Source organism: Rhinopithecus roxellana, chromosome 6 (assembly GCF_007565055.1).
Source record: "Rhinopithecus roxellana isolate Shanxi Qingling chromosome 6, ASM756505v1, whole genome shotgun sequence".
Classification (NCBI taxonomy): Eukaryota; Metazoa; Chordata; class Mammalia; order Primates; family Cercopithecidae; genus Rhinopithecus; species Rhinopithecus roxellana.
In genome coordinates, this window is record NC_044554.1 from 58779339 (window position 1) to 58801264 (window position 21926).

Sequence of the window (21926 nt, forward strand, 5' to 3'; positions counted from 1 at the left end):
TGCTCTGTGAGCCCAGTGGCATGTCAGCTGTTAGGTGGATCAAGGACCTCTCTCACTTCAGAGAGGGTGTGCAGCAGTTTAGCTGGCTTAAGGGTAGGCTCTCCTTGGACAAGACTTCCAGAATCTTCTTCCAACTGTAAAAGCAGACAGTGTAGGTTGGTTTCACTGCTGTGCAGGACCAGAGTCACAGGCAATCCTGGGCCCAGACTCCAGGCAGCTGGAGTTGTGGGATTCGGCCACCTGTGTGGGCTTCACACAGCGACTCAGTCAGCTTCTCGTTTCTCCAAGCCCTGGTTGTGAATGTGAGGCAATCCAAGGGTGTGTTCATGGAGGGAGTAGGTGCTATAGGCCTGTTTTTCAGGCCCTGTACATCTGCATATGGCCACTCTGCTGGCCTGGGGGTAGGCGTGTCAGTTGTTTGATGGGCTACGACCTCTCCTGCTTGAGGGAGGACATATAGCCATTTGGCTGGCTTAAAGGAAGGTTCACCCTGGGTGAAACTGCCAGACTGTTCCTTCAGCTGTATTGCAGATGACAGGGGTTGGTTTCACTGTGGTGCAGGACCAGAGTCACAGCCAATCCTGGGCCCAGTCTTTGTGCAGCTGGCCCACATGTGGGCTTGGTGGAATGAAGATGGAGCCCCAGTGCTGGAGAAGTGTAATGGTTATGGCCCCCAGAGCAGGGCACAGTCCGGAGATGGCTCTGATCTCAAGATGGTGCCATGCTGCAGCAGCTTGGCTCACTACGGGAAGGGTGTGTACACACCCTGTTCTCCTAATCCAGAGTGATACAGCTATATGGATTCCCAGAAGCTCTTCAAACTGGGCACAGGGCTTGCAAGGACTGTGGGATTATTTCATAATGAGGACTGGGGTCATTTACAGTGGCAATGGAGACTGGCGGGGTTCTTTTAACTTTTCCCTACAAGGGGACTTCCCTCCTGTCTCTGGGATGATGCAATTGTGGCAGGCAAGACGGGGCTACAGATGCCATGTGCCTCCATGGTACTCTCTTGGGCTTCCAATCACTACAAGTTCCCCTCTACTGCCCCACTGCACCTTAATGCTCTCTATTCATAATTCCAGTTAAATATTAGTGGTTTATTCATTCCCTTGGTCCTGTCTTGTGGCAGGGATAAGAACTAGGCATTTCTAATCAACCTTCTTCCTGACGTCACTCATTCCAAAATTCTTAGTGTGAGTCACAGTTTAAAAATTTGAAAGCTACTGGTAGTGGCTGAGAGTTTGAGTGCTATAGTCAAATTCCTAGGTTTAAATATTGACCCTAACATTTACTTAATGTGAGATCTTAGCAATTGTTCTCACTTCTCTGCATCTCAGTTTCTTCACATGTAAGATGGATTGATAATGGTATCCATGAAAGGGGTGGTTATGAAAATTAAATGATTTAATGTACATAAAGCTCATAGAATGGTGCTGGCCATTTACAAAGCTCAATAGATATATAAGCAGCAGCAGCAGCACCTTCATATAACATATGCCAAGTGCTGAACCATAATCCAGTGTCTGAACCATAATAAAGACTCAGTAGTGGTTTGTCATTGTGGAAGAGACTTCTGGTGCTCACCATACCCATTCACTTCTGTTTTCTGGCACACAGGAGGATGACACTTCCCCATCCCATTGAAGATAGGCCTGACTGGGCCCTACCACCAGATATGGTCAAAGGATTATAGGTAGAAGTGATGTGTGCCACTTCCAGGCCTGAGCAATTGATTGCTCATTTGAGACTCAGGTTCTATTTTGCCTTCCTAAGCCAAACCCTGAAGCCTTAGGTTGGGACAGCAGGGAAACAGTGTGGTAGAACCTCCATAGCTTGAGTCCTTGGGTGAACATGAGTCCTTATGTGAACAGAGCCTACTGCCACCCTCAGCTCCACCAGCTTGTGTTGGACATGTAGCATGTAACCTTCATTTGTTTATAGCAGTTTTATTAAGGCATAATTTACATACCATATGATTTACCTTTTTAAATATACAATTGGGTGGTTTTTTGTATATTCAAACTTCTACCAGATCTCGCAGGGCCTTGAATGCCAGGCTCAGGAGTTTAAGTTTTATCCTGTGTGAACTGGACAGTTCATAAGAAGTTGTCTTTTAATTCAAAATGTGTTCAGATTATTAAGGAAATAATCTGACAAAGAGTATTCCCCATTTGCTTCTGGCTTCTTCCTAATTTTTCCCAAATGTTATAAGTTGTATTTTCCTTCTTAGCATCATGTCATAGTTACATGACTTTGTTTTCTACTTTCACCTTAACATTACCTCATGTATGTTTTTCTCTGTGTCTTTATCATCTTTACTTTTGATGGCTACACCTTATCTCTTGCTATTGTTGGATATTTATAGTTTTACTTTATGTATACAGCATTTTAAAAATAAATACACATATGTGTATACCTGTGTGCAGGCCTAGGACTAAGGGGAGGCAAGAGCCAAGGACATAAATGTAAGGAAGCGCCTACCTTCTGGCATGAAAATTTGCACCTATGTAACTCATTTGCCTTACCTTGGTCCCAGCCCAGCCCTATACCTCTGTGCGTGTGTGTGTGTGTGTGTGTGTGTGTGTGTGTGTGTTTTCCTTTTAAATGATTTCCTTGGGAAATAATTCCCATGATGGGAGATTACTGGTTCAGAGCATGTTAAGATTCCAATCACTAGAGTGTTTCTCAGGAGGATTCCATTGAAGATTTTTTTTCCCTTTTTCAAACTAAATTTTGATATGTATACTTATCAAAAGATGGGAGATCAAAAATCTTGAGATGTGTACATTTTACAAAGATTACAGAGGCAATGGGGGATGTTAGGGGGCCATTACAATAGCATGTCTCAACTAGAGTGCTATTGTTGCTATAGAAATTCCACTGATACAACTTTTCACATTTGCATGGCCCAGCCAAAATATTCTGGGTTTATTTATTTATTTTAGAGACAGGGTCTTGCTATGTTGTCCAGGCCGGTCTTTAGCTCCTGGGTTCAAGCAATCATCCCACCTCAGCCTCCTGAGAAGCTGAGACTATAGGTATCACTCCAACTTTAGACACAGTTATACCTTCATGCAATCAAGCTGTATACTCAATTATTATCAAAACAGCAACAAAGCCTCTGATATTGAGTCCATGTCCCTAACAGATGACCCTTCTGTGTGTACCAACCTGGCCACTCAAGGTGTATCATTTTCACAAGAGATTAGCTCTTTGGATTTGGATCCAGGAGTTTCAATTGGCAGAGCAACCTCCAAGTCAAGAGGACTCTCATGGAAGAAGGAACTTGGCTGTTTTACACAAAGCAAGTTCCCAGTTTTAGGCTCAAGTTCAAATTCTGTTACTTGGGGACAAATGAATTTGCCCAGTAGCAACAATTTTTATAGAAGTTACATGGAAAAATATCTGGGCTAGTCTGTTCTGTATAAATTTTTCCAGGAGGGAGCACTTTTAAAGAAAGCACTAAATGGAAAATCACCAGCATGGAGTTTAGAGAGGTCTAGTGCTTGAGTCATTACCAGGCAGATGGAGTTCCCAAACTTGCATAATTAGGGGAAAGATTGGAGGGTGATGGAGCAGAAAGAGCAGTTGGGGTGAGGTAGAGTATCATGAAGAGAGGTTGTTGGAAAGAAACCAAAATTGTCTTCAACGATCTTCAAGTGACTTTCTGAGGCTATCTTGGAAAAATGTGTTTTTCTACCTGCCAATTAGGGCTGATCAATTTATTATTTTGTACCTTCTAATTTGAAATACTGGAAGCTACAATATTAGAGTTAACTTTTTCTTCTGTGGGTTTCTGTCAGTTCATTTTTCTTCTTCTAGAGAGTTTTGCTAAGTTACTGTACTGGAAGTTACTGCGTTGATAGAGTCTCACTTTCCAAAGACTGATGAAATTTGTTTTACTGACTCTGAATGGAGAGTCTTTTCAAATTCTTCTGAGTGTTTTGGATCAAGCTCATCAAGGCTTTCTAACCTCAAGAGCATCAGAGGATGCTGGCTTTTGGTAGAAGGCTTGCTGAACTACACCTAGTATGCATAGACACAGCTAACACCTGTTAGCTGTGTTAGAATGGGGTGCAAAGAGAGCTCTAGAAGGCTACAAAAAGGCTGGGCAAACCCGTATTTTGTGAAGGTGCTTCGCAAAAAGATTGCAAGCCATTTTTCTGGCATGCACCTTTGTCTAAGAACAAAGTACGGTAAACTATATGTATAGTCAGTATGATTCACATAGATTAAGGACAAGGTATTCGTCAAACTCCCAAAGAGCATCAAACTGGGATCGGACAATACACAAAGGCATTCTTCTGGGCTCTTAATGAAACCAAAACTTATTTCCAGTCTATGTATTTATGGGATGCCTGTTATTTTCGCTAAAGCATTCGCTTTCCCACGAAATACAGGAGCTGAGGAACTCTTTTCTGCTACACGGGACGGGGGCTAGCGATGGGGGCGGAAAGAATTCGGTACCACTAGGACCTGGCGGAAGAAGCATCCCTGGCGGAAGAAGCATCCCCGCCGACCCCTGGGGAAGGCGGCCGCGGAACCTCCGACGCAACCAATCAGAAGGGTCCTTCGCGCAGCGGCGCGCCAACCACAGGCGCCCTTTATGCCGGCCTCTCGGGCTATTTAAAGGTACGGGCCGCGGCAACGACCGCACCGTTCTGGGGCGGGGGTCTGGGGAGCGCAGCAGCCATGGCCGACCACCTCGTGCTCAACAACGGCGCCAAGATGCCTATCCTGGGGCTGGGCACCTGGAAGGTAGGTGGTTGGGGGGCGCGGGCCCTGGGCTCGCCTCACACTCTCCGCGCGGCCTGTGTCGGGGAGGGACCAGTAGTGACCCTGAGAAACCCGCGCCGCGGACGCCTGGGTTGCTGGGTGCCTCGCGCCGGCTTGCAGGTTCCCCAACGGGCTGGGGTCGGCCCTGCGGAGATCCGGGCCTTGGCTCCCGGGGCTGGCCCTGGGCGTCAGGGGAGACATCCTGCGAGTGGGGTTTGGGAGCAGCTCACGGGAGCCCTCGTCCCACCGCGGGCAACCCTTGATGGGCGGCCCCTGAGTCCGCATTTGGTGTCCGAGCGGGCGCCCCAAGCGGCACAACGCGAAAGGGAGGCGGGGAAAGTGGGCTTAGCAGACCGGTGGGCCTCCGGCGCCGAACAGGGACGTGGAGCCGTCGGCGAGGTGTGGGAGCGCGGCCCCAGCCTCCTTCCCCTCGAGGCACCTGTGGCCCCGTTGCCTTACTTGCAAATAGTTTGTCTCAGTCGTTGCCGTTCTTGCCCTCCCTCAGGAATAAGCATCTCAAGCCCGTAGAGGGCAGATAATTAAATTAGGTGGCGCGAGTTTGCCCGGACCCAGTTGCTAACAAGGCTCAGTGCGGAGCTCCTCGGCCAGGCACCGCCTCGGGATGCCCTGGGCCTGGAGCTCGGGACAAAATCTGGGCACCCCATAGCCAATTGATAATTCAGCAGGCGCCAAGGTTAGCATTTTGCCTGGAAAACCTCAACACCACACAGCGTCCCAGAGAAGTGCCTGGCCGGATGAAAATGACAAAAGGACATGAAACACCGTAGGATATGAAAAAGATGATAATATGATTATGAAAAACTAAAAGTAATAGCCTGATTATGTGAAAACTGAGCAACAAATGTGGTGGTATGGGAGCTGAGGCAAAAGCCAGTATTCTTAAGTACTAAGTATCGTATATTATATTCCACAGCCATAACCTGGGTTTCTCTCCCTGTTTCTATTTTCATTGTTTGTTTGTGACAGGGTCTCGTTGCCCGAGCTGGGGTGCAGTGGCACAATCATGGTTCATTGCAGCCTGGAACTCCTGGGCTCAAGTGATCCTCCTGCCTCAGCCTTGCGGGTAGCTGGGACTACAGGTGCTCACCTCTACACCTGGCTAATCTTTTTTCTCCCCTCTCCCCCAGAGACAGTCTCCCCTTGTTGCTTAGGGTGATCTCCAATTCCTGGGCTCAAAGCACTCCTCCCACCTCCCCTCCCAAATACAGGTGTAAACCATCTGGCACGCCCACGTCCCAGGTTTTTCTCTTAAAATTTGATATGGGCCTGGGCGCTGGATATTTACACACAGCCAAGGGAAGAAAACAACAGAAAGGATTGAGTGAACTGGGAGATGTTTGAAATAGGACAGAAGAGTTTACATGTACCCTAAAACCTGCTGTTGAAAATTAGTAAATATAAGGTGAGTAAGAAAAGGGTCATTTGCATCAGGGAGAGTGTTTCTTGGCCAGAATGATCAGGGTACGTAATTTGTTTCCTCCAAAAAGTCCAGTGGTGTCTCTGAGGGTGTAATTGAATTACAAACATGACACCAAGCTAATTTCCGTCTGTTGCAGGTTAAGCTCTTGGAATGGGGGCAGAAGGATGCTTTCTTGGCAATTGCTAATACTTTCTAAGCATGATGCAGCACACAGATATATACATGTGTCTGGAATAAAAATTACTTGACAGTACTTAACCTATGTGGGCAGCATTTCAATATTTTTATTCTATTCCATTTTTCCAAAAATTATTGTCGTAACTCTAGAAGCTAGTTTTGTGACCCATCATTTGAAAATCACTACTCTAGGGTAAATAAGGAGAAAAAGTTTATTTTTTTTGAGACGGGCTCACTGTCATCCAGGCTGGAGTGCAGTGGCATGATCATGGTTCACTGTAGCCTTAACCTCTTGGGCTCAAGCGGTCCTCATACCTCAGCCTCCCAAGTAGCTGGGACCACAGGTGTGCGCCACCACACTCGGGTAGTTTGTTTTTAATTTTTTATAGAGACAGGTCTCCCTATGTTGTCCAGGCTGAGGAGTAAAAGTTTATGGAAAAGGGTTTCAGATCATTCACTTGAGCACTCAACGCCCCAAAAAGCTGTGTCTTTGTTTAAGATAACATCACATTGTTAACATCTGTACATTTAGGTTATGCATTCCAGTAGACAGTTCATTGAGAACTTGGATAATGTCTGCTTCATTCATTATTATTTCTAGCACTTCTCACAGTGCCTGGCAAATATAGTAGTAGGTATCCAAAAGTTATGTGTTGAATTCATGTGAATTCATGAAGTAATGAAGAAGTAAAACGACTTCAGAGATAGCTGTATGGTAAAAGCGCCCACTTGTATTTCTGTGGATGAGATCATCAGGTTGGTGTAGAATTGTATGGTGGGGGCAGCGGGGAATCATGGGTCAAATTAATGGTATAAGGATGGACTTGGAGTCAACTTCCTTTTTTTCTTTTTTAATGACTTAAAACCTTTCCCTTGGGCCGGGCACGGTGGCTCATGCCTGTAACCCCAGCACTTTGGAAGGCAGAGGCGGGCAGATCATGAGGTCAGGAGATCGAGACCATCGTGGCTAACACAGTGAAACCCTGTCTCTAGTAAAAATACAAAAAATTAGCCCGGCATGGTGGCACGCACGTGTAGTCCCAGCTACTCTAGGGGCTGAGGGAGGAGAATTGCTTGAACCGCAGAGGTGGAGGTTGCAGTGAGCTGAGATCCCACCACTGTACTCCAGCCTGGGCGATGGAGCAAGACTCCGTCTAAAAAAACAAAAAAAACCAAAAAAACCTTTCCGTTGTATGTGTGTATGTATTCTTTCACAGATGCTCGATGAAAGATGGGATCTTTTGCCTGTCTTTGTGACAGCTGGAAAAGGCCCTGCAGGCACATGCCATTCCTTATTTTCCTGGGTCTTTCCCTGCCGTAGCGGCTGTGTTGTACCTTTCAGACCCTCAGCAGGATTCTGGTAGTCTCTACTTTTGAAGGTCCTCAAATTCCATTCTCGCCTCAGGTGGAGGTTTCAGGCAAATGGGGAGACCATCTCTGCCTCAGACCCATGTGGCTTGGACAGGGTTTCTTTCTGGCAGGCTTGACTTCTACAATGGATAGTAAACAAGGCCACTGGCCAGGCACGGTGGCTTACACCTGTAATCCCAGCACTTTGGAAGTCCAGGGCAGGTGGATCACCTGAGGTCAGGAGTTTGAGACCAGCTGACCAACATGGTGAAACCGCATCTCTACTAAAAATACAAAAATTAGTGTGGCATGATGGCGGGTGCCTGTAATCCCAGCTACTTAGGAGGCTGAGGCAGGAGAATCATTTGAATCCAGAAGGCGGAGGTTGCAATGATCTGAGATGGCGCCACTGCACTCCAGTCTAGGCGATCAGCAAAAAAAAAAAAAAACTCCGTCTCAGAAACAAATAACAACAACAAAAAACCATCATAGCATTGTAAAGCTAGGAAGCTTTTAAATCAGAGATGATGTCTGCTGCCAGCCAGTGTCTCGTTACTGATAGTGTTTTTAATCTAGTTGAAAAATTGTTGGAGGTAAATAGTCATTGTAAGTCTCTTATGTATGCTCGCAGAATACTCCTAGGGCTGAAGGTACAAGTATGTTTCTCTACCTCCCTCCCACCTATGAGCCATGTGAGACTCTCCCCCCGCATTTTGCCCCAAAATAAAATTGTAATATCACAGATAATATTGTACTTCTGCTTATGGCCCGTAGCCTTCTAGACGGTCACAAGCCATTCTGTAAGCTGAGGGGTTTTTTTGCCCCCAAAGAACTAATTTTTGTCTCTTTGGGGCAATAGCAACCACTTTGAGAATGCATGAGGTAAAAGAAAATGTGCCAAGAAAGACTTGCTCCACCTTCCCCAAGTGGGGGTAAGCTCGTGATGGCCCAAGATCCTTGGATGGGGTAAGGGTTGAGGCGCTGTGGGCATGGAAGTAACACAGGAGTCGAATTTACTGTTCACTTCCCTAGTGTCTCTAAAGCCCTCATCTCCTCCTCTTCAAGAGCAAAGATATTTAAATAACCCCTGCCCCTACAGGGTCAGTCCTGGTCCATCCACATCTCAACTAGTTAGAAATAGCAGTGTCTTAGAATTTGGGACAAATTGATGAAAATAGAACAGGAGGAAGTTAATCTCTGTTGCCAAACCTGATTCTGAGTGATGGTTTCCTGTTCCTTGCTCCAGGATTATCAGCACACCATTCTCATGCTTCCTACTCAGGACGGTTTCTTTACCCAAAGTGAAGTTTCCTTTGCCCCCTCCCCCTACCCTTTCATTTCAGTAGTAACACCTGCTAACTAGAGACCATTTCAAAAACGTACAACGAAGAAGAGTTCCCTCTTCCCAGAGATCCCGTGGTTAATATTGCAAAATATCCAATCTCTGAGATACTTTGGTTTTACCATAAACACTGTTCTGTGACCGTCTTCCTGTTTGGCACTGTGGCTTGCTTTTTGACTTGCAGAGGGAATAGAGGGAGGGGTATCTTGAAGTAACTATCAAATACCTGTAAGCAAAAGGGAAGATAACTAGGTTTTAAAAGGAGTGTTGTGTGTATCTGTGTAGGAGGGAGACACTGATTTTAGTTATCAGTGTCTCAAAGTTGGTATTAGCCGACCGGTGTTATCAAAGGAGGAAGTAGGACCCCTGTCTTGAAGAGGTGGTGGAGGACTCAAGGGCAGAGGCTTCTTACTGCCATCACTTGGTGCCATCAGCCCAGAACATTGCAAAGTCACTGCCCAACGTAGAGCTTTGCAGAGCCAGAAGTTCCAGGAGGAATGGGCATGCATGGCTTTGCCCATTAAGGGCACACAGATTAGTGGCAGGATCGGGTTAGAAACATGTAGGATTTGTATGATTGAGTTGCAATTGGAGTGTTTCATATGCTGCATTTCTACAGCTCTTCATCAGTGATGGCTGTGCCTGGATGCCACCCAGCATGTTTTCAGTTTACCTTCTTTTTAGAAGTCAATCTGGACCCTTCCCTCTGTTTGCATTTTCTCTTCTTTGACATGGCATGGGGAGATGTTGTCACCCTGTGTTGGCATTCCCAATTTTAGTGAACGGTTTCTCACCACAGCTTAAGCTGGCTGCTTCATTTGTCCTAAGGCAAATTAGTTTCTCTTGGGGAAGGGCTCTATATTGAGATCGTTAACATTGAATGTGGTTGTGGATCCTCCTACATTTTCATTGCGGAGGTGACTTTTTCCCTGAGCACTTTGGTCAGCCTCGCAGCATACATGTCTCAGCGAATGGCACATATCCAAGGAGCGATCAGCAGCAGCTTCCTCGTGACCTCTTGCAGTCATTGTGTCCTTTACTTTCTAGAAAAACATCTCACAACTTTCTTTTTCATTTCGTGCCAACTGTTTGACAACCTTGATTATCCTAGTCTGTGCTCTATGGATTCCAAAGAACTGAAAAACCACTTTAATCTTAAGCAGGAAAAAAAAAAATGTGTGTTTGGGGTGGGGATTGATTGACTTCCCAAATGACAGCTGCTGACGTTAGGTGTCTGAGATTCAGGGTTCTAAATGTTGTCACCAGGATTCAGCCTCCCTCTGCTTCCCTCCATCGGCTCCAGGCTGACATTCTCCCAGCTCAGTGACCGCAGCAGAACCAGGGCTGGTCTTAGTGGTTCCAATTTAAGTGCAAAGATTGAGTCTCATGGCCTGCGTTGAGTCGTGTTCCTGCCCCCGCACCAGTTGTGTGGCAGGCGGTGCGTGGCTAGGCCGAGCCTGCGGAGTGTGTCCTCCCCTCTGTCCCAGGCTTCGAGGGATCCGGCAGGCACAGTATATATAGTACATGCTGCAGCAGCTCCTCAGAGAAAAATCAATCAAGGCACCATCAAGCCTGGAGAAAGTTCATTGTGTCCTGGGCAGTTTCCTGCCTGGGCCCCAGTTGTTCTCTCTGGGGTAGGGATGTCCTGTGCTCTCCCTGCTCTCATCAGTGGTAACTGTGCCCGGACACCACTTAGAGCCTGCGGTAAGGCATTCTTTCCAGAAATTGAGATTCTCTGTTCCTTCAACCGTGCAGGGTGGGGAAGGCTGTAAGAGCAGCTTCTGAGGTCCTCCAGTCAAATAGGAGGTCGCCAGGTCCTCTAAAGGTCTCCTCTTAACCCACGCCTTCGATGAGCAACCCTACCCTGCCTCGCTTGTCCCTCTGAGGTGGAGAGTGAGCTCCTTGCTAACAGGCTCTGGTAATGGGCTTGTTCACTTGGGTGCCTTTCTTCCCCAATGCCTGTTGAAAATAGCTGATGTCAAAACACAGATGTCTGCAGCTGCTAAGGCCCTGGGGGGGTTTTCTTTTCATTTGTTTCTACCCCAGCTCTTCAAAGGAATGCACTCTGTTCACTCAACAGCCCACTGCGCACATTTATTGCTCAGCTCTGTAATCATAGCAGGATAGTGAAAGTTGGGGGGTACTTGTCCATGCAGTCTGTCTGAGTGCCAGTGAAGCACAGTGCCATGTAGGCACTTCCTCCTCCTCTTCAGTAGCCAGGCTCCCCACAGCTGTTCTGGTCACTCAGATGGTCAGGTGGCTTGGCCATGGACACCCATTCAGTCATTTTGCCAGGTCTACCACTAACCATTTGGCGATCTTCCATGATCCACATTCCCCCTGGTTTCCCTTTAACTCATTTCTGTCTGCTAATATCTCTGAGGGGCCCTCTCCCCTGTCTCTGTACCTCTTGAAGCAGATCCTCATACAGTGAGAATTGACACATGGGCCTTTGAATCAACATCAGTGATGTTCTTGACCTCATGATGATCTCCCAGAAGTGCTTGAAAACAAGCAATTGCCGGTATCAGAAGCCATGCATGAAAAGAGAGCATAAGGGTCAGGCATTCGCTGGCTGAACTGGGGGGCCAAGTGGGAATTGGGGTCCGTAGGACAGCAATTTTTGAAATATTTTCAGATATTTGGAGGAAATGGTTTCCCTTACTATCTCAGCATTCAGAGTGTGGGGAAATGTTTTTAATACAGTGGTTTGCAAATCAGTGGATGTGAAGAAGCAAGAAAATGAGATGACTTCAGCATATCTTTTAAAAGTGATCTGACCTGTGCTTCAGTGGCTGTCAGATTCTCCTACAGGGCAATCCTGTGTGGCCTTTCACCTCCATCCCCCACGTCTGAGGCTGGTAGTCCAGAATGCTGCGGAGGTGCACCTGGTCTGTCTTCACTGAACAAAGCAGCAAGCTGGTCAGCAGGGATCGGCGGCTGCCACTGCCCCTCCTCCTTGCTGGGCAAACTCTGCATTCTGCAGGGCTCATGTACTTTCTCCTTTCAGTCCCCTCCAGGGCAGGTGACTGAGGCTGTGAAGGTGGCCATTGACGTCGGGTACCGCCACATCGACTGTGCCCATGTGTATCAGAATGAGAATGAGGTGGGGGTGGCCATTCAGGAGAAGCTCAGGGAGCAGGTGGTGAAGCGTGAGGAGCTCTTCATCGTCAGCAAGGTATTGTTCCACGGTGGGGCTGGAAGGGGACTCTCAGTCCCATTGTCTGTTGGTGCATCAGCCCAAAGCCAAGTCCGCACTCAATACAGCTACACGTTTCACTGACGGGCGATTCTTCCAGGGGAAACGTGTCACTCAGGGCCATACAGGGCTCCAGAGCTTGCCCATCCTCGGCTCTCTGTTGAACCTTCATTCCATCTGGGCCCATTGCTTAGAACCCCATGTTGATGAGGCTGAGGTTGTGGATTGGCCCTCCCTCTCCAGGGAGTCGCTTTCAAGGATGGAACTTGGTTCCCATCTGCAAACTGAATCTCTACTGCTGGCCACTGTCTTTGACCTGAGATATCGATGCACAAAGGATATGAGGCAGGAGGATGGGGCTGGCTCCACAAACACCAGCCCAGGGGGGACGTTTCCCTGAGAGTTCATACTTAGGCCTAGGGCAGGCTGACCAATTTTGTGTCCTCTGTTTGGTCCTTGTAAGAGGTCTCTGTGACCTGGTCATCCTGCCTGCCTTTGGAAAGTTAGGATCTAGTACACAGTGGAAATGCCCTCACAACCATTCAGAGCATTATGGTGAAACAAATGGGTTTTGGGGAGAGGAGACTGCTCCGTCTTCCAGCCAGGAAGCTGCCTGTGGCTGGCAATGATGACGTGTGCCCTCTCGCTGGCTTAGCTGTGGTGCACGTACCATGAGAAGGGCCTGGTGAAAGGAGCCTGCCAGAAGACGCTCAGCGACCTGAAGCTGGACTACCTGGACCTCTACCTTATTCACTGGCCAACTGGCTTTAAGGTATGGGATGCCTGGTGCAAACCAGGTCCCCCGGAGCTCAGGTGCAACCTGTGGTGTGTTTTGAGCTGCCTTAGCAGGTTATGTGTGGGTGACTTTCTGTTCTTGCTGCTCAAGGTATAGCCAGTGGATCATTAGCACTGGCATCACCTGGAAACATCTTAGAAATCACAGTCTCGGGCCCCACCCAGGCCATTTGAATCTGCACCAGCAGTGACTCATATGCACACTTCTTCCAAGTTTGAGGAGCACTGCTCTTTGTCAGTTTTTAGTTGTGCAGTTTAAAACTGTCAGCGAACACAGCTGTTGTTTGTAATGCACATGGCCATGAGGCACGGTCAGTACCCTGGCCCTCCCCTCCAAGCACATGCACACATACATTCCACACATATATGAGTCCCTACCCACATTCTACACATATACCCTATCCTGTGGAGGCCTGGTAAATATTTGTTGGCTGTCTGGTTCTTTGCACAAGAAGAACTTGAGAGTTATTATGTCTTTTGCCTTTTTTCTAGCTGCTGCCTCAGTTTTCTGCTGTCAGCCAGGTTCAAAGTGTGCATTTAGCTGTATCCTGTAGCCCTGTTTTATTGCACCACAGCATGTCAGGGCTGAAGGGACTTGACTTTTATCTTTGGATTTTAGGGATAAGCCGGGGAGACTGGGCCAGGTGGTAGTTTTATAGGCCAGTGACCAGCCGAGCCTTGGCCCCCATGAGTCCTGGTCTTGAGTCCTTCCTGTATCCACACATTGCAGTCAGTGGCGGGGCTAATCTCTGTGGCAAAGTAGTGTCCATGTCTCCATCTGACAGTCTCAGCTCCAGCCTGTTTGATAGAGAAGTGTTGGCTGTCCACCTATTTCCTTTTCATACTGGCACACAGATTGTGCCTCGCCAGCTGTGGTGGTTTAGAATTGTTTTAGATGCCAGCTTCCCTCAGCAGGTCTGTGAAGGACTATTACTGATTGTTTTGTTTGTTTGTTTTTTATTGTAATGACAGCCTGGGAAGGAATTTTTCCCGTTGGATGAGTCGGGCAATGTGGTTCCCAGTGACACCAACATTCTGGACACATGGGCGGTAAGACAGCCCCTGGTTGGACCTTGTTTTCATGACTGGTACCCTCTTCTTAGGAGCAATCTGCCTGCCATTTCTCACATTGCATTTTGTTATTCTGTCACTGCTGTTTGCTCTTCTTATCTCATTAAAGCCAGCCTGGCTTTCGTCTCACTGTTTCTTGGCTTCTGAAAGGTCTAATTCACTGGCACTGAAGAGTGAGGGCAGGACCCGTTAAACTGGTGCAAAAGACACTACCGATCCTGTCCTTTCTGGACTTGTTTCTGCACCACACAGACACTCTTTCCTCTATAGGCCATGGAAGAGCTGGTGGATGAAGGGCTGGTGAAAGCTATTGGCATCTCCAACTTCAACCATCTCCAGGTGGAGGCGATCTTAAACAAACCTGGCTTAAAATATAAGCCTGCAGTTAACCAGGTAAACATCCCCCAGGGACACTGGCATTGCAACGATGCTGTTTTACTGTCTGATGCTGGTAGGGATTTCTCGTCCACCTCACCCAGCGAGTGGCCAGGAGGCAGCTCCTGGGCGTTGGCAGAGTCCTGAGTTATGATTCAGCATGACACAGCACATCTGGGAGAGGAAATTTACAGGAAAGAAAGGGTTTGAGCCTGGCTTGTGACAATTTGGGTTCTGACAAAGAGGCAGCCATGAGATCCTCAGACCTGTGATAATTGATAAGTGGCTAAAGCCAGGAAAAGCCTCTAGGGCCCATGAGAACATCTATAATAAGATGATAGTAATAATATAATAACATCAAGAATACTACCTGGGTATTGTAGGAAGGTACAGCTTATCTGGGAAATAGGGTATTTGTTATACATAGTTTTCTCTATGGGGTGGGGAGGGACTTTAGCATAGGAAGCTTCATCTGTGTCATATCAGCATGTAGCCACAGTGCTCCCATCAGCTCTTGTGTTTGCATTTGCAGATTGAGTGCCACCCGTACCTCACTCAGGAGAAGTTGATCCAGTACTGCCACTCCAAAGGCATCGTGGTGACTGCCTACAGCCCCCTCGGCTCTCCTGACAGGCCCTGGTGAGCTTCCCACAGGCTCATGCTCCCATGTCACTAGGTGAAGATTAAAAATGACTAAAAAGAACAATTTAGCCTCAAGGAAGATGTTTCTAGGGCTGATCTGCAAAATTTCCCCTGAGTCTCTTGCTGGTTTTCCTGGAAGGGTTGGCGTTTCTAGTAGCAAGACACCTACTCTTTTTCCAAAGGATTGGGGGTTCCTAACCCAGCTCTGAGGAGGAAACTGGTGGCTGCCCTCTGAGGTCGATGGGAGGATTAGGGTTAGGGTTTCTGGCTGCCATGAGTGGCAGCCATGATGGTGTGACCTGGACTATCTTTCTATCCTCAGGGCCAAGCCTGAGGACCCTTCCCTCCTGGAGGATCCCAGGATCAAGGCGATCGCAGCCAAGCACAATAAAACTACAGCCCAGGTACAGCCACTTCAGGTGTTCCTGACTGTCCAGAACTCCCTGCATTCCTGATGGTCCTGTTAGCTGGGAGGAGGAAGTGACTGAGCCTGTTACACCCTCACAGGGAAGTGTAGTTCAGGGTCCTCAAGTGCAGAGTGGAAAGGGCACAGATGGGGGCTTTAGAAGAGTGGCATGGGCTCTTAGAGTAATAGTGCCTGCCCCCACTATCCCAAGGGTGACTGCCACGAGGGCCAGCACTTGTTCATTGATGTGGAAGCTCATCTCTGTACAAATGTAAGAGCTGTACCAGCTGTGCAGGGAATGTTCTTTCTCCTGAGTGGTAGTGTGCGTTCCTAGCCAGTGGAGGGCCTCACGTGGTCTCGTGATATGCCTGAGATACTGAAGCGTGTGGCACGGTGGCTAGCGCAGGACTCTGGAGTCAGATCTGGACCTGAATGCGTCGCCTACCTGTTGCTAGCTGTGACCTGCCATCTTGGAGGCCCTCTCTGATCACCTGCGGAGTTCTCGCATGTCCTTCTGCGGGTTGTGTGTGCGACACTGTGATGATGGTGCGAGTGCCCGGCATGTGTACACACTCATTGTCTCCCTGGGCTCACAGGTCCTGATCCGGTTCCCCATGCAGAGGAACTTGGTGGTGATCCCCAAGTCTGTGACACCGGAACGCATTGCTGAGAACTTTAAGGTAAGATCTTGGCTGGTCAGGCCTGGCCCTCCTCCGTGGAGTGGGGGGTGGGGGAAGCCACTCATCCTGTCCCTGGAGTGTCATCTGTGGGATCCCCACCATCCTCTCCTCTGAGGCTAGGGAGCCATGGCGAGCAAGCCATAGACTGAGACGGACACCTCACCGGTGGAGCCATGTGCAGAGCCAGGCCTTGTGCCTCCAGGGCCCCGTGCTGTGCACACACACACTTACACCTTTGCTCAGGCCCTTCAACAACACTGAGAGGTTACCCAGAGAAAATCTCGCTCTTGAGCTTCACTGCCTGGACCTGCCCTGCGCTGAAACTATTAGTTACCAGCCGCATAACCTTGGGCAAGTCACTTAACTGCTCAGTGCCTCAGCTTCCCTATCTATGAAATAATATCCATTTTGAGGGTTGTTACGAAGATTAAGTGATGCATCAAAGCACTTCACATGGTGCTTAATACCTTAGTAAGTGATCGAGACATGTTGGTGTGCTGATAAGTCCAGGGACCGCAAAGGACACTCTGGGCCATTTAGCCCACTCACCAGCTCTGCAAGGAGTTCATGTGATGACGGACAGAGCCTAGATGTGTGTCAGGGCACTGGCAAAGTGCTCAGTGTGGCAGCTGGAGCAGCTCAGGCTTCCGGGCGCCACCTCCCTCCCCGCCTGTCCTTGCAGCTTTGGTGAGTCGGGGTGGGGGCACGCCCAAAGGAGAGCAACTCAGGAGTCCTGATGGCCCAAGCTCTGTTCTCACTGAGCAAAGTGGCTCTGCCGGGGATGCTCTGTCTTTATCCAAGATCTGTGCCCCATGGGGCTCTTGGGCAGGCCCCAGCTCAGGTGAGCAACTGGTTTTGCCCAATTCCACTGCCCAGGGGCTGTGGCCGTAATGCCTGCCACCTGTCATGTATGAGACAGGGATGAGAGTGATCCCTGAAGAGGGAAGTGGAGTTCATTGTTAGTAGAGGAGGCGGTTTTTCTTCTTACGTGCAGGTAGGTGTTCTGAGTACACAAGATAAAGTGGCAAAACCATGGCCACTGAGAGAAAGGCATAGCCCACCAGAGATGCATCCTTTGTTTCATATTTCATTTTTTAAGGAATTAGGAAAGAAAAAATAAATGACTAATCTCAAAATGCTAACCTAATTATTTTATTTTTGCATCTTACTGTGTAGCTTCTGCACATTTTTCTGTGATCGTAATCACAGAGCCTGTAGCAGACTCTCTTTCTGCACATTCTGTGATCGTCTGAAGCTAAGAGCCCTTCGGCTCTGGGAGTGTGTGTTGGTCTCTTGTGGGTCTCACCCAGTGCTGCCTGCCTGCCTCCCTCCCAGCCTCCATGCCAGCTGAGTTCTGTACCGTCTGCTGCCTTCATGCAGGTGGTTCTCTTCTCCCAGTATACCTCTCTTGCCCTTTCTGTCAGAACCTTATACTTCTTAGGCCATGTCAAATACCATCTCCTCTTCAGCCGTGGTGGTTCAGTTCCCCAGCTGGAATCCATTTGGAATGCCTCTGCCCTTCCTGTGCTCTGTTGAGTGTCTTACACTGTGTGATGAGTTATTTGTCACAGCTGTAGAAATACCTCTGCCCTTTGTTTGCTTCATCAATAGAGGCAAAGACACATCTTACCCATGATTCTGTTCCTCACTGCAGCTTATCGCAATAGAAGTGCTCAGTAGTGTTTTTTGAAATGAAATAAAGTGTATCATTTCCCTGGGAGGTTCTGGAAAGGAAGGACTGTTTTCATCGTTCCATATATTATCTAGCCCAACATGCACATTTCCTGAATAGTAATATAATCAGCTTTTTCTAAGTTCAGTTTATCATCTCTGCTCAAAGCCATGGAAGACATCTCCTGGGTCCTGCACAGTATTTCGTCTTTTGTTTTTATTTGCAGAGCTTACTGGATTTTTTTGTTTGTTTTTTAGGTCTTTGACTTTGAACTGAGCAGCCAGGATATGACCACCTTACTCAGCTACAACAGGAACTGGAGGGTCTGTGCCTTGTTGAGGTGAGTGAGCCCCAGCATGAGGAGCAGTTCCCAGGAGATCCTCAGACACTGCAGAGCAAAAGAGTGATCCCTGCAGGCCTCAGCACCCATGCGCTCCTGTCACAGCTGTTCTTGCTTTGCACATTACCTTGCTTTCTCAGCCACATGATCTTGCATTAGCTGAACTGCATGAAGCCAAGATGCCAAGAGATCTGCTCCTGATATCTTCTTCTAACCCCGGGGCATTGTTGGCCTGGCCTGAAGTAACTACATATTTTGGCATTTAATTTTTAAATCCTAGTGGTTCATCTGAAACCAGGTGATCCCGGGTGACCCTGGATCAAACTCTGGAAGAATTTGCCTGTGACTTTTTGTCTTAATGACCCTAATGAAAGGGGTTTGGTTGGAAGCCCCTGGGGCTGGGGTTTGAGACAGTCCCAGCTCTGACCCTGGTAAGCCACATGGCTCCAAAACAGGCCCTCCCTCTGAGCAGCAGGCACCTCAGTCCCTCCAGCCATACATCCTCTGGTTCTGTATCCTCTCGTGGTAGTTTGGAAGGAGCTGCCTAGGAAGGGTTTCTGTGGGGTTTTCTCTTTTGCTACCATTACAATAACTAGGTGACGCGTGTAAGTCACTTTCTGCTTTCAAGAAGGAACTGCTCATTTTGCAGTGGAGACTAAGACCCTGTTTCTCTTTCACTACCCTTATTCTCGTCTGAGCTCTCTGTTTCCACAAACTCTCCTTCAGTACTTCCTCTTCTAAGCAAAATTTGAATATTCCCTAAGATGGGGTGGGCCACCAGCTTTCCCTTTCCAGAGTCTGTCCCCTCTCCCTCCCTGGAGTTTGCACTGCTGGTGGCTTCAGCCACTGCCCCACGCAGATGTTTGCCCAGTCTGCGTCATGGACGATAACTTTGCCCTGCTTCAGGCATGCGCGTGTCTGGAGAGCCTGCCGCTGCCACACTGTGGCCTCACATTCAAAACAGGCCACAAACTGCATGTCACAGGCAGCCCCAGGCCAGCACCCTTTCAGACATCTTTGTTATTGCTACTTAGCCTTAAACATTAAAATCATTTTTGGATCTAGTGGACAAGGAGGAGAGGAGTAAGTTAGTCACCAAGCTACTTTGGTTCTCCTTTCAGAATCTCCCATTCATCCGTCTTCCTTTTCCTCTCCCACTTGAGACAGTGGATTGAAGCTCTTAGGGCTGAGGAACCACAGTGGTTTTCTCATTGCTCCCTTTACAGTTAGACTCCTCTGCCCTCCAGTATTGTTCTAGAAACCTCTGTTCGATTATCCTGTTGCGTGGTGGTGAGTGGGAGGAAGAGACTAGCCCTGACATGCCCAGGTCTCCCAGGGAGTTTTCTCTACGCACGTGCCACCCCTCTGGCAGATACTGCTCTACTGAGCCTGACCTGCTGATGTCAGTGTCACACTCTTTGGGTACACAAAAAAGGCAGGCCATGGAGAACTTTTGAATGGCTTTGAATAAGAGTTACAGACTCTAAGCACCCAGCTCAGATTACATAACTCTGGCCTTGCATGCCTTGCTCAACCATCTGTCCAGCGTTCCTGCCTTTATGTTCCCAGCACAGCCATTGGCCGTACTAGATGGACAGTGAGTGAGCCTTGGCAAAGATGTCTGCACCTGTGCTCTCTGCCCTGTTTCCAGTATAAAATCTCCAACTGTTGATTGTGCTCACTTCAGCCCCCACTGATACAAGGACGCTCCCTCCATCCTCAGAGCACTTGTCCTCAGAGCACTTGCTGTTGCTTCTCTTATCCTTAGAGATTCAGTCACATACAGAGTTTCAACATCCCCTTTTTTTTTTTTTTTTTTTTTTTTTTTTGAGATGAGCTCTTACTCTGTCACGCAGGCTGGAATGTAATGGCATGATCACAGCTCACTGCAGCCTTGACCTCCTGGACTCAAGCGATCCTCCCACCTTAGCCTCCCAAGTAGCTGGGGCTGTAGGCATGCACCACCATGCCTGGTTAATTTTTAAAATTGTTTTATTAAGATGGAAATCTTGCTGTGTTGCCCAGGCTAGTCCCAAACCCCTAACCTCAAGTGATCCTCTCGCTTCAGCCTGGAATTACAGGCGTGAGCCACTGTGCCTGGCCTACCTTCTCATATTATTACACCCTCTTATTGTTTAAGACCACAAGATACTGTCTGGTCCTGCCAACTAGACTGAGTTACTAGGAGGCAGAAATAGTGTTGCCATCCTGCATGGCCCAGGCACAGTGCTGGGCACATGGGGAGGGGGTTGTCCCTCCCACGTGTGCCGCCTGGTGACAGTAGTGGTAGAGGGGTCTGCAGGGTGAGTTGCTTCCCCCAGCTGCAGAACCGTGATCTGCAGACTCAGAACTGGCTTGTTACCTCTGAGGTCCTGTTTTCTTTCTTCAATGAGACACATCGTTTCTCTCTTGGGGGTTGGGTCTAGTCAAAATCACCTCTTCAAAAAGCAACCATTTTCTCCTTTCTCCTGACAGCTGTGCCTCCCACAAGGATTACCCCTTCCATGAGGAGTTTTGAAGCTGTGGATGCCTGCTCATCCCTAAGTGACCTGTACCTGTGTTTCTTGCCTCATTTTTTTTCTTGAAAATGTAGTATGGCCTGTGTCACTCAGCAGCGGGACAGCAACCTGTTGAGTGGCCAGCGAGGGCATGTCTAGCTTGATGTTGGATCTGAAGAACCCTGTCAGTAGAGTAGAAGTCTCTTCTAGTTTGCGTTGCCCTTCTTTTTGCCCCACTGGGGAAAGTACAACCTGAATACTCTTTTCTGACCAAAGAGAAGCAAAATCTACCAGGTCAAAATAGTGCCACTAACAGTTGAGTTTTGACTGCTTGGAACTGTAATCCTTTCAGCAAGACTTCTCTTTGCCTCAAATAAAAAGTGCTTTTGTGAGCTTGGTTTTGTGAGCTTTGGTTTTTTAAAACAATAGCAACCTTCTGTCTCACTTTCAACCGTCACTTTCCAGATACCCGTAAAGCAGGCCAGTCAGTGATGCAAAAGGAGTGAGGACTTGGCTTTTCTACAAGTCCTCATCTACAAGTTGGGGGCCCCCCACCCCAGCACTTTACCCGTTTAGCTTTAGGGCTGTGGGTTTCATCCTGGCTGCACACCGGGTCACCTTTGGGGGGTTTAAGGCTGGTGATGTCTGGACCTCGCCCTGGAGGCTGATCTGATTGTCTGGGCTGTGGTCAGGACAGCAGGAGTGTACAGGCTGTCCAGGTGATTCCAGTGTGCAGCCAAGGCGGACCCACAGCTTTAGGGTAAGCCCATGTTCGATTCCAGATTCCTTGGTTGCTCCTTCTATGTGTGAAGGCCGAAGTCGGTGTTTAGTAAGCATCACAACCTGAGAGAAACTGCTTTCCTGAAGCCTGTTGTCTAGACGAGAGGAAAGAAAAGCATAAATAAATGGCTTCCAATTGGATAAGGATGAAATAGGGCTGCAAAAGTAAAGGCTTTGCGGCAGAATGCTGCTGTTTTTGTTACTGTTTCTTTATCCAGAGTTAAGTTTGACAAAAGCCAAGAAAGGAGTGGAATAGACAAGTGCCGACTTGAAAGTTCATCAAGTTAGGTTGTTTTGTGGCTGGCCTTGTTTATTGGATAATTTAGGACCCCCATGATCAAGTCACATTAACTGCTTTACAGGTGATCTGTGTTTAAGA

General features: G+C 48.1%; 1 protein-coding gene across 1 annotated transcript; it reads left to right on the forward strand.

Moving 5' to 3' along the window:
- Positions 1 to 4569: 4569 nt before the first annotated feature.
- On the forward strand, positions 4570 to 21161 carry AKR1B1 (aldo-keto reductase family 1 member B). The gene is made up of 10 exons (XM_010357733.2): positions 4570 to 4761; positions 12100 to 12267; positions 12944 to 13060; positions 14056 to 14133; positions 14425 to 14547; positions 15062 to 15168; positions 15494 to 15575; positions 16174 to 16257; positions 18187 to 18269; positions 20745 to 21161. Exons 1-10 carry the CDS (start codon positions 4696 to 4698, stop codon positions 20785 to 20787), a joined length of 951 nt encoding a protein of 316 aa, XP_010356035.2. The 5' UTR covers positions 4570 to 4695; the 3' UTR covers positions 20788 to 21161.
- Positions 21162 to 21926: the final 765 nt, after the last annotated feature.